The 13155-nt window shown below is 44.3% G+C and overlaps 1 protein-coding gene across 1 annotated transcript in view; it reads right to left on the bottom strand.

Moving 5' to 3' along the window:
- Positions 1 to 13155, bottom strand: part of LOC145351047 (tetratricopeptide repeat protein 7A-like) — a 252791-nt gene that overhangs the window by 174786 nt on the left and 64850 nt on the right. The window contains exon 9 of the mRNA XM_080200649.1: positions 2277 to 2414. Coding sequence (XP_080056775.1) covers positions 2277 to 2414 — 138 coding nt within the window. The remainder of the gene's footprint in view (positions 1 to 2276; positions 2415 to 13155) is intronic.

Below are 13155 nucleotides of genomic sequence, written 5' to 3'. Positions count from 1 at the left end.
GCTCAGCTGTCTGTGCCAATCCTTCATCGTGGGATTCTCGATCTGGTCTCTGCCCGCCCCACTCCCAGCAAGAATGGGTGAATTCGATGATCAGCCAAAACTCCATTCACTGCAGCAACGTTGGAGAATCCCAGCCATGGACAAGGTCAGAGGTTTACAGCATATATTTCCCTCCAGCTAATTCTAGATGGTAATATTTGGCAACAATATGAGAACCACTCCATATAGCAATTTACATAATATGCCAATTGGAATGTGATTGATAGATACCCAGAAAGTATCAATAGAGCAAAGTGACTCTTAGAACATTTCTTGACTTCTTCGCTGCTTTGTAGCAACATTGCAAGATGCACTCCGTCATTCACTTGGGTATTGGTATTCCCGTGGTCTTTACACCAAAGAAACAAGTTAAATCCCTGTTTTTGAGACACTTAATAATTTAATGCTGTGCAAGGATCTACATTGCAGAAACAAAGTTTGATACCTGCCTCAAGTAAGAATGGGAATTGGTATAGATTTTAAAATTTGATGAGTCAAGAGATTAGAGTTGAATTACGAAAGAAAGTCCAGCTACTCACTAAGACATTTGAACTGCCGAATAAAAGGTTAAGTCAGCGAACTTGGAAGCCTGGGATTTCCCCACAAGGCATTGAGGATTTTTGACTTCTTAGCCCTAATCAGGTTCCCTGCCTGAAGTCAACTGGACTGTCAGGCTTTACTGTCTGATTGACAGGCCTGGCTGCCTATCAGTCAGGGAGCACTCCAGAGGATCCCAAGGTGAGGAACCTGCTGCTCCATCGATGAGAGTGTAGAGGGAAGGCTTCTGATGGCAGGGAGGAGGCCTAGCCCACAAGCTGTAGTATGAAAGCACTTTTTCATAAAGCTTCCCTGGTCTCTCTTTAGCTGCCAAGTTACCCCAAAGCCTGTGAAACCCAGCCGGCCAGGATTAAACCATGAACAGAGATGAAATATGAGGCTGGTATCGATTATTATAATATTCAAATGAACTGCTCTGTCCTCAAAAGCAGATTGGCTGCCTTTCCCCTGTCTTGCATCCTGAAGTGGGAGGGTTTGAGGCAGACTGGGCTTGCTTTTGAGATTCTGAAAACCTTTAAACGTTAAACTTATCCCTACTGAACTGGAACTATTGACAACGAAAGGACAGTTTACCATATTAAAACAAACCTATGATTAAATACAAAGTGAGATTTGATGGCTGGAAAGAACTAAATTCAGATCTTAAATGCAACTTATGCAAAACACTGGTCTCCTAACACTTGCAAATAGGTCATGAAAAATGATAAACAGCAACATGAACTTAAATAAAATTAGATTTCAATTCAATATCAAACAATGGCTAAATATGCTTCTTATGTGGGACTAAGACCTAAGCACAACAACCAGAATCAGCGTCATAGAATCCCTGCAGTGCAGAAAGAGGCCATTCAGCCCATCAATTCTGCACCAATTCTCTGACAGAGCATTTTATCCAGAACCTATCTCTGTAATCCCACATATTTATCCCGCTAATTCCCCTAATCTGTATACCTTGGGACATTAAGAGGCAATTTGGCACAGCCAATCCACCTAATCTGCACATCTTTGGACCGCGGGAGGAAATTGGAGCACCCGGAGGAAGCCCACACAGACACAGGGAGAATGTGCAAACTCCACACAGACAGTGACCAGAGGCTGGAATTGAATCCGGGTCCCTGGTGCTACAAGGCAGCAGTGCTAACCACTGTGTCACCATGCCACCCCAGCCTTAGAGCATTTTTTAGACAGCAAAGGTTTCCGGATGTATAAAAAGGAATTAGAGATGAAACTTAAGAAAATGTAGCAATAAAACCCTTGATGAAACGTAAGAAACGAAAATGTGTTTGCAGGATGTCTATTTTGGGTAACTGGCTGCTCAGGAAATTGGAAGAACATCATTTGTAGCAGGCTGAGCTTAGAGAATTTGTCTACACTCTAAAATTAACTTTATTTTTATCCAATCCAAACTGTTCTTACCAGCATTCAGCTCACTATTAGTATATCTTCTCCTGTAGTATTTATGTTCCTGTACATCTGTTTGAATTCATTACACTCTCCTTCACAATTACTAATAAAGACTAATTTTCAATAGACACCTCATTTTACACCAACCATTCTATGATTCATGTGCTAACATCCCCCCACCCAATCTGTGTATAATTTATGGCTAAATTTGTGCATTTTAATCAATTGATGCGCCCACCTCATGCTCCTTTTCAAAAATAAAATTAATTGCTTACTTCTGAGAGCATTTCATACTGTCCCCTTCTGCCCATCGTTATGCTCAAGAGATCATACAAGGCAGAGGCATTCTGGAAGCTGATGCTGCGATCCTCTCTCTGGTCTGGCGCACGACTTATTACGCCATCTCGATTTGCCTGCACAAATGTTGAGGGGGAAAAAGTTATTTTAAGAAGATAGAAATGCAGAAGTTGTCACTGTTCTGAATTATTTTGTTGAGGTGGCAAGCTGAAGGGCTGAATTATACAGTGCAGGAGGGTCATAAATTTTGAGTGCAAGGTGAAGAAATCAATCCGATTTGAATAGGGATCGGATGAAACCAAGCTGCGAATTAAAAAGAAACTATGGGAGAAAAGGTAAGATATCCTCAATTTTGAAGTCCTGAAGTCTTGTCTTAGGACTGGGAAATTGTACATTTGGTCCAAATGATTTTCTATACATGTCCACTGATTTCAATATAATTAAAAAGCGAGGAGGAGGAAAACTTTATGGCCATGATTTTTTTGCTGCGCTGCACCCAGCATTGAACATGTTAGAGTGCAGCAGGGCTGGGGAATTGCAGGTGAATGGTTTAGCGCATTCTGCAATGGAACAAACTCGTCGGTATCTTCCCACCCGCCACTCCCAAGAATAACCTGGTTCCCAGCCAGTAAGAGCAGGAACCAGATCAGCATATTTAAATGAGCATTTAAATATGCTGAGTCCGCTCAAGGCCAGATCTTCCCTGCTCCCAGGATTTTGTGACCCTCGGGTGCAGCAGGAATCCAGAATCGCTACTGGTCTCCACAAGCGGGGACCAGGAGTGATGGCCACATCTCGGGAGGGGAAGGGTGTCTTGGAGGTCATTAAAGTCCCCGATGGTCAGGAACATTGCTGGACATTGCCCATCTATGCCCAGGGTGCCAGTTGCCAAATGGGCACTGCCAGGATCCTGAGGACAGGTGTGTCCTGGCATGTAGGGCATTACATATGAGGAAAGGTTGGAGAAACTTAGTTTGTTCTCACTGGAACAATGGAGGTTGAAGGGCGACCTGTTAGAAGTCTACAAAATTACGAGGGGCATGGACAGAGTGGATAGTCAGAAGCATTTTTGGAAGAGTCAATTACTAGAGGGCATAAGTTTAAGGTGCAAGGGGCAAGGTTTAAAGGTGATGTACGAGGCAAATTTTGTTTTTACACAGAGGGTGGTGGGTGCCTGGAACTCGCTGCCAGGAGAGGTAGTGGAAGTAGATACAATAGTGAGTTTTAAGGGGGATCTGGACAAATACATGAATAGGGTGGGAATAGAGGGATATGGTCCCCCAAAGGATACGGGGTTTCAGTAGTTGGGCAGAATGGTCAGTGCAGGCTTGGCGGGCCAAAGGCCCTGTTCCTGTGCTGTAATTTTCTTTGTTCTTTGACAGCCCCAAGGAGATTGGGGCATGGTGGCAGGCATGAAAGAGAAACCAGTGGGGGGGGGGGGGGGGGGGGGGGGTCTCTCTCTCTCTCTAATGCTGGCAATCTTTGTTGGGGAGGGTAGCGGGTAAACATCGCTTCAATGAAGAGAGGGCTGTCCCTGATATCCTTGGGGGGAGGGAGGGGGTCCTCAATTTCAATTTGAGATCAGGGCACCCGATCTCTGTGAAGTCGGGCTTATTGGGGTATTTCAGCCTCCCCCCTCAGAACCAGTGCAAAATTCACCACCATTCCAAAAACGAGTAAAAGTGGGAAAATTGCTATCTGATGCACACTGGCACATCCAGCATGAATGACACCAGTTTACTCGGGGGAGCGGGGGTGGTGGTGTGTGTGTGTGTGAGGAATGTCCGTCAGGAGCTCCCACCCCCTCCAAATGCAATAACATTTCAGTGGACAGTCTCTCCATAACTAGAAGTGGGTTCAACATGCAACTGCCCATTAATAGTTCACTTAAGGATCTCCACTGATGTGCGGATAAGAAGGCCATCCTCGATCTTGCCCACTCCTGACTCAATCGCAGGGTGTTGGGAAAGCAGCAGGCTCGCTACTGCACACATTCCCTCCCAATTACACAGAACCTGGGAAGAAACAGTAAAATAAATATAAATTTTCTTAACATATGGAAACTGTTGTTGTTCGCCCATCATCATTGATGAGGACCTCGACACCATTGGTCATTTTGAGGTTGGTTATGATGTGTCCGAAGATGACTGATCAGGCCAATTCGGGCATGGAATGTCCTGGCACATATTGGACAGACTTGTGTAGACACTGTAGTTGTTGCACTGGTGGCTCTGGACTTGCACAGCTCATGCTTAAGTTGTGCCTCTGCAATACACCTTGCTTCATGAGCTTGACAGCCTCTGTAGATGAGGTAACGCCAGGTAGGGCAGTTTTGTGCCAGCGTTTCCCAGGTAGTCGTGTCTATGTGAAGCAACTTCAGGGAGGTCTTGAGTGAGCTTCTGAAACGTTTTCTTCTGGCCTCCATGCGAGCATCTTCCAGCAGAGAGTTCCCCAAAAAGGAGCTGCTTGGGTACGTGCTTGTCTGACATACCGATGACATGACCTGTCCACCGGGTCTGCACTCTCATCAGCAGTGTGTGGACTGATGGTAGACTTGCTCTGGAGAGAACTTCAGTGTCTGGTACTTTGTCTTGCCATCAGGTGCGTAATATTCTGTGAAGACAAGTCATGTGGAACTGATTGAGCTGTCTTGCATACCTTCGATACACAGTCCACTTTTCACAGGCATACAGGAGGGTAGTGAGTACTGCGGCACTGTAGACCTTCAGTTTTGTTGTTGGGCTGATTCCTTGATGTTCCCATACAGCGGAGCACAGTCTACCAAAAGCAGAACTTGCCTTTGCTGTTCTGCAGTTAACTTCTGTATCAATAGTCACTGCTTGGGAGAGGGTGCTGCCAAAATAAGTGAACTGGTCCACTGCCTGTAGTTTCTGCCCTTTGATTGTGATTATGGGTTCTGTGTACAGTGCATGAGGAGCAGGCTGGTGCATGACTTTGGTCTTTTTAATGTTGCTTGTGAGTCCAAAGCTGTCACAAGCCATGGAAAATTTGTCCATACTGACTTGCATCTCTGGCTATGAGCCAGCATACCGGACGCAGTCATCGGCAAAGAGGAAATCTCTCAGAACAGTCTCTTTCACTTTGGTAATAGCTTGAAGTCTCCTCAGGTTGAAGAGCTTCCCATCCACTCTGTACTTGAGGCTGATTCCAGCAACTCTATCCTGGAAGGCATCATTCAGCATGGCAGTAAACATCATGCTGAACAGTGTGGGTGCGAGCACACAACCCTGTTTGACACCACTGGTGACTGGGAAGGCCTCAGAGGATTCTCCGCCATCCAGTACTCTGGCCATCATGGAACTGGCGTACCATCTGAATGAACTTGGGAGGGCAGCTGAACTTTGACATGATCCCCCAAAGGCCTTGTCGGCTTACAGTGTCGATGGCTTTCGCGAGGTCAACAAAGTTTGTGTAGGGCTCGCAATTCTGCTCCTGACACTTCTCCTGAAGTTGGCGTGCAGCAAAAATCATGTCAATAGTCCCACTACCTTTGCGAAAGCCACACTGTGACTGTGCAAGCAGGCCCAGCTCCAGATGAGTGACCAGACAATTTAGCAGGACTCTTGCGAGGGATTTTCCTGTGATGAAGAGCAGCGAAATTCCTCAGTAGTTGTCACATACTTGCCAATTGCCCTTCCTCGAGTAGAGGTATACGATAGGAGCATCTTTAAGTTCCTGAGGAATGGATCCTCACTTCCAAAAGGATTGGAATAACTCGGTGAGCTTCTCGATAAGTGCAGGACCAGCAGCTTTATAGATCTCTGCAGGTATGGGAAACTACTGCTGAACCTATACACTGAACTTTGCATTAACTGACTAATCAAACAATATATTTATTCCACTGGAAATCCAAGCTCCAAAAAGGTTTTTCAGCAACAATGGTTGACTGTGTAATAGTAAATATCATAATCATTGTTATTTCTCTAGGGACAGTAAACTAGGCATCATTAATACTACTGAAGATGTAATAAGAACGAAGGATAAAATCTTCTCTGTGCGCACTAAGTAATAAAATTACAAACCTGTCCTTTAAAGTCTATAGACAGAATTTTACTGGTTAGGTGGTGAAGGGGGCCTGTAAAATTCCCAAGAGGGTCTGCCCATCACCCTGACCACCTCAACCTATCCACCATTATGCTGGGGATTGGAAAGGCCCAGACCAACCTGCCCATCCTTGCCTCAGTTGAAAACATTAAGTGGCTAATAATGACTATTTAAAGTGTAGTCTCCTGCCAAGACTCATTTTGGGGCGCAAGGATATTTTGGCCTTGGAGGGAGTGCAGAGGAGGTTTACTAGGCTGATACCGGAGTTGAGGGGGTTGAGCTATGAGGAGAGGCTGAATAAACTAGGCTTGTACTCGTTAGAGTTTAGAAGAATGAGGGGAGATCTCATTGAGACGTATAAGATGATGAATGGGATGGATAGGATAGAGGTGGAAAGACTCTTCCCGCTCAAAAAAGACAGTAGGACTAGGGGGCACAGCCTCAAGATAAAGGGGGGGCGGTTCAGAACGGAGTTGAGGAGGAACTTCTTCACTCAAAGGGTGGTGAATCTCTGGAATTCTCTGCCCGTTGAAGTGGTGGAGGCTGCCTCGCTAAATATTTTTAAGAAGCGGGTTGATGGGTTTTTGATAAGAGAGGGGATTAAGGGTTATGGGGAGAGGGCGGGAAAGTGGAACTGAGCCACGACAGATCAGCCATGATCTTATTGAATGGCGGGGCAGGCTCGAAGGGCCAGATGGCCTACTCCTGCTCCTATTTCTTATGTTCTTATGTTCTTATGTAATAGCCTGGGAAGTCACCGTGCTTGGGTCTCAGGTGGGAAGAGGGGGCCTCACCCTCATCGACCTCTTTTTCCAAACCAGGCACCCTTCCAGAAGGTCTGCCTCCCTCTCCGGCCTCTCCATCAAGACCGCCCCTCTTTCCCCACTACCACAGGCCTCCCCTTCCACTGCCATGAGACTACCTGCATTACCCAATCCTGAACTCTGAACTTTGATTCTGGAGATAGCCTGTAGTCACAGTCCTGCTACACATTCTGCTGGGACTAGAGTGGTCCCACTGTAGTCAATCAGCCAATCAGACTAACCCGCATCTGTTTGAGTGGGACTTCCTTGACTTCCTTTTCAGTGAGAGGATCCGGCCTCCAGTCAATTAAAATTCCTTGGGGCATTAAAATACATAAAATCATACATCCCTTCGGAGCAGAAGGAGGCTATTCGGCCCATTGAATCTGCACCGACCACAATCCCACCCAGGCCCTATTCCTGTAACCCCATATATTTACCCTCCTAGTCCCCTTGCCACTTGGTTCAATTTAGCACAGCTAATCGATCTAACCCATCTTTGGACTGTGGGAGGAAACCGGAGGACCTGAAGGAAACCCATGCAGACACAGGGAGAACGTGCAAACTCCACACAGGCAGTGACCCAAGCTAGGGATCAAACCCGGGTCCCTGGCACTGTGAGGCTGCATTGGTAATCACTGTGCCACAGAACAATCAGTATTGATGGGGATAAGCTCCCAGCTGAATCTTCAGATGGCCTGACAGGTTAACACTCTTATCAGAAAAATCTGCCCGATGATTTTATTACATATATTGCACAGAGGAAAACTTCTCAGAGTGCTGCTTATAATGTAGGCATTCACAAAACCCAAATCAACAAATAGGGTGGTATTTAATGGTGTCGAGAGCCCCATGTCACCTCTTTCAGGGAAGTCCCATTGAATTAAGTACCATTTGGGCACTTGACAGGCCAGAGGTAGAGCATTCCCAGGATCAAGTATCGTGACCTGCCGGCAAATCAGAGGGTTGCTGGGTTAATCCCAGCGTTGGCAGAATGATGCTCGTAAGTGGGCACTAATTGACAACTTAAGGGCCTCAATTGGCAGTAGGGCATGAAGACCGTCAATGGGTGGGAATGTGGCAGGTTCCACCAAACCGGCCATAGTGGAGGCATTAAATTCCACCCAGCGTTCGCAACACTTCAAGTGGAACCATGCTTAACTTTGCTAAGCTAGATGTAACCTTGAACTTCATTGATAGAATCCTACAGTGCAGAAGGAGGCCATTCAGCCCATTGTGTCTGCATCAATCACAATCCCACCCAGGCCCTATCCCCACAACCCCATGCATTTACCCTAGCTAGTCCCGCTGACACTAAGTGGCAATTTAACATGGCTTATCCACCTAACCCACACATCTCTGGAGGAAACCGGAGCACCTGGAGGAAACCCAAACAAACACGGGGAGAATAACTTCCTCTGATAATTCCCATAAAGTGCATTTTCTGGGTTGCAAAGGGGAGCTGACTATCTGCAACCGCATTCAAAATACCCACTAACAACAACAATTTACGCTTGCCATTCTGAACTTAGCGGTTATAGGTAAAATCACCTCTCAAGGAAAGCTTTGGTGCCAAAAGGCCTTGGCATCAACGAGTTACTTCACATGGTTATCTCGACTAACACTCATCACCAGGAGAAATCATGTAAAGAAAGTAGGGCGTATAAAGTGAATTATTCAAAAACGCATAAAGGCATCCACCCACACAAAGTGGAACTGTGAATGCATGAGAAATCATGTGAATGCAGTAGGCAAATGCATAAGACAGCACAAGGGGAAACAGCAATGTTGAGAAGCAGATACAATGATAGAAGGAGAAAGGGAACAGAGTTGGGCAGGAAAACACTCAGGTACACAGAGAATAATAGAAAGGCAAAAACAGCACAAGAAAATAGGCATGCATGAAAAGATGTAACAAGGGCAAGGGAGAAAGCGTGCAAGAGCGTGTGAAAATGACTATCAATGAGTTTCAAGGTAAAGTTGTCTTAAGCATGACCAAAAGAATTCCAAGCCTTCCTTTCTTCCAACCCTCACAAATACTTAAAGCAGCTGCAATTCATGCCAAATTTATATCACCATGCCAGTTACTGGACGCAGTGGACATTAACTCACACAGCCATTTAATACCCCATCTCTCACTGCAAAGACAGGTTGGGTTTGCTTTGACTGTAAAATGACTGTTTTTGCTTGCCTCCTCCTAGGCAGGGTTTTTAGTATTGGTGGTCTTTAATGGTCTTTCATTGGAAATCAAAGAAAATGGGCAGAATTGCAAATATGAGTTTGACATTTGAGGTACCACATATCAACAAAATTCCAACATATGCCATTGTTCTAATATTGCTGACAGTGATAAATCTCCATTAGGCCTCAGTTGAAACAGCGTCTAATCCTTTCCAGAGGATGTTAAGGCCTCAGAAGGGGTTCAGAGGATATTTACCTGAAAGATAGCTGAGATAAGAGATTTCAGTTTGCGAAGAAGCCAGGGAAGCTGAGATTGGTCTCCTCTGAATTAAAATTCTGAAGAATTTTAACAAAATAAATAAGAGAAATGTATTCAGCAGCAGGCAGGTTGCTATCGATTTGATTACATGTATACAGTGAAAAGTATTGTTTCTTGCACGCTATACAGGCAAATCATACCGTTCATAGAGAAGGAAAAAACAGGGTGCAGAATATAGTGTTGTTATAGTCACAGTTAGGGTGTAGAGAAAGATCAACTTAGCGCGAGGTAGGTCCATTCAAAAGTCTGATGGCAGCAGGGAAGAAGCTGTTCAAGTCGGTTACTACATGACCTCAGACATTTGTATCTTTTTCCCGAAGGAAAGCAGCGGAAGAGAGTATGTCCAAGGTGCATGGGGTCCTTAAATTATACTGGGTGCTTTTCCGAGGCAGCAGGAAGCGTAGATGAAGTCAATGGATGGGAGGTCGGTTCGCATAATGGATTGGGCTACATTCACAACCTTTTGTAGTTTCTTGCAATCTTGGGCAGAGCAGGAGCCATACCCAGCTGTGATACAACTAGAAAGAATGCTTTCTATGGTGCACCTGTAAAAGTTGGTGAGATTCGTAGCTGACATGCCAAATTTCCTTAATCTGCTGGGAAAGTAGAGCCATTGGTGAGCTTTTTTAACTATACTGTCGGCACGGGAGGGACAAGGATAAGTTGTTGGTGATCTGAACACCTTGAAGCGCTCACCATTTCTGCTTCATCCCCACTGATGTAGACAGGGGGCATGTTCTCCACTACACTTCCTGAAGTCGATGAGACACAATGACTGAATAGCAAAAAAAACTAGTGGGAAGATCAGGATTTTTTGTTATGAAGAATTAGGATCTGAACTGTACTGTCTGAAAGTGTAGATTCAGTAATAACTTGCATGGAGGAATTAGATATATACTTGAAAAGGCACTTGTTTTGGACTTTTGAACTAATCTTGAAGGTGCTGAACGGCCTCCTGTTCTCGATGTATGAAATTCACCCCACAACTAAGCGAGTGACTCCAGACATAAGTAGAAACATCATACCATAGAAACACTTTTACCACTGGAAACAGTTCCAAAAATATTGCAATCAGGGATGGGCGTTCAGCTCTGTTCCTGCTGTAATCAGAATCTGTGCTCACTGAGCTGCGAAATCAAAGCTCCATAACCCACAGCATTATAATATTAAATTCAACACACAGAAACACCAAGTACTAACTTCCTTCATATTAGCACACTGCAGACTGACAACACTGCACTCATTTGCAGCCCCTTTATCCTTAACTCATGACATTTTGCATCACTGCAATTTTCTTTAATCAATGAAATACTCAAAAAAAATCAATGACTAACACTTAAAGACAGTCACCATGATTAAAAAGATCCTTCCTTCCAGTCAGATCAATTGAAATTGATTTTCTTGGAAAGGAAATCCAGATATGAAATATTTGTGTTCCACAATCAGACTAAAATAAATTAGCACCAATATGACTTAAAAGAAAATGCAAAATCTTCCCCGCAAAAATTTAAAAATCTGAAAATGGGGGTGTTCCACACCAGTGCAATCTTCCAACAATTTTTGTTTCCTGACAACTGTGAGATTCAGTCCGGTGCAAAGTGAATTGTTATCCTTGCCCACTATCTTGCCAGCTCACCACACTGATTGACCTGCATGGCAAGCTGCCAAGATCATGCCCAAAGACACTGAATACAAGCAGTGAGCATTTGCTAAACAGGGACTGGGACATTTTTTTCCTTTTGCAAATTAATTGTGAGGCGGTAAATCACACACGCGTAGAAATTAAAGTAGACACAGGCCATTCGGCCCAACAGATCTAAAGTGTTTATGTTCGACCCACGTCTTCCTCCTTACCTCGTCTAGTCTGAGCTGCATAGCCCTCTGTTCCTTTCTCATTCATATGTTTATTAAACTTCCCTCAAATACATCTACGCTCTTCGCCACAATTACTCCACTCGAGTAGTAAATTCCACATTCCAAGTAGTTTCTCCTGAATTCCCTATTAAATTCATAAATGGATATCTTATATTAATGGCCTCTAGTTTTGAACTCCCTGACATATGGAAACTTCTCTGCTCCTCTATCCTTTCCCTTCAAAGATCTCCCTAGGTCACCAGTCAACCTTCCGTTCTAGAGGAGAGTCCCAGCTTGGTCAGTCTTTCCTGTTAGTTATACTGGATGGGGATTTTCTAGCCCTTGCTGCCAGCAGGATCTTTTCCCCAAGTATTTTTTGAGCTTCTGACCTCATGTTTGTGCCATCACTAAGATTGTCATTCTCCATCTGTAAGTTATCCAACTTTACTCCCATCTCAGCTAATCTCTGCCCAACCCTTCATCTATGCTATTATCTCTAGGCCTGACTATTCCAAAGCATTCCTATTTAGTTTCCCACATTTGATGACAGTAGGCAGTTGCTATACATACATATATTTTGGGTTTTTCTTATGTTCCTGTAGAACGTTTAACATTTCAGCTTTATTCTAGACAGTCTATGCATCTCATAAACATTTAGCTCAAAGGTTGTAAAAGTAAGTTATACATTTCAGCTAGGAATTTGTTACTTGGATAGAGCTAATGGACTTATGTTTATACAAAAGATCCCTTGGGAAGTTGATTGAGAGAATCATGTGATAATGTGGTTAATGTGCAGAGCTGGGTCTGTAGCAGTGAAAAAGTAGTCTTTGATCAGGTGTAGTATTGACACGCTGTACTTGGTTGAAGTCATTAGGTCACATTTCAGTTTCATTTGAAGCAATTTTTAAAATCAGCATCTCGGCCTTTTGACTAAGATGCAAGTGAGATCAAGCTTTGGAGAAGGAGCTGTGTCTTCTCCAATCAGCTTGGATTATGTAGATCAAGCCCAAGACAGGAGGTGAGAGCCCTGTCTTGTCAGCTTGGATCAGGAATGCCTCAACTTGTTGAGACTCTGAATTGGACTTGATTGGATTGAATTGGAAAAGAAGTCTTTGCAGTTTAGAGTTGGAGTTTAAACTAGAAATTGTTTGAATACAGAGGCTTTTGCAAGCTACTCTGAAACTTAATCTGGATGTAGATTGGGAGAGTCAAATTAGTCACAATACAATAATGGAGGAATTTCTGGAGTGTATACGGGATAGTTTTTTGGAGAAATGCATTGAAGAACCAACAAGAGATGAGGCCATTTTGCAATGATAAAGGATTAGTTGGTAATCCAGTTGAGAGAGAACCTTTGGGGATGAGTGACCATAATGTGGGCAGCATGGTAGTGCAGTGGTTAGCACTGCTGCTTCGCAGCTCCAAGGACCTGAGTTTGATTCCTGGTTTGGGTCACTGTCTGTGTGGAGTTTGCACATTCTCCTCATGTCTGCATGAATTTCCTCTGGGTGCTCTAGTTTCCTCCCACAGTCCAAAGATGTGCAGGTTATGTTGATTGGCTATGCTAACATTGCCCCTTAGTGTCCTGAGATGCATAGGTTAGAGGGATTAGTGGGTAAATGTATAAGGATACAG

The sequence above is a fragment of the Carcharhinus amblyrhynchos genome, chromosome 12 (assembly GCF_965287045.1).
Source record: "Carcharhinus amblyrhynchos chromosome 12, sCarAmb.v2.hapA, whole genome shotgun sequence".
Taxonomy (NCBI): Eukaryota; Metazoa; Chordata; class Chondrichthyes; order Carcharhiniformes; family Carcharhinidae; genus Carcharhinus; species Carcharhinus amblyrhynchos.
Note: the sequence above shows the minus strand (reverse complement) of the source record. Positions and strands in the feature narration are given on the sequence as shown.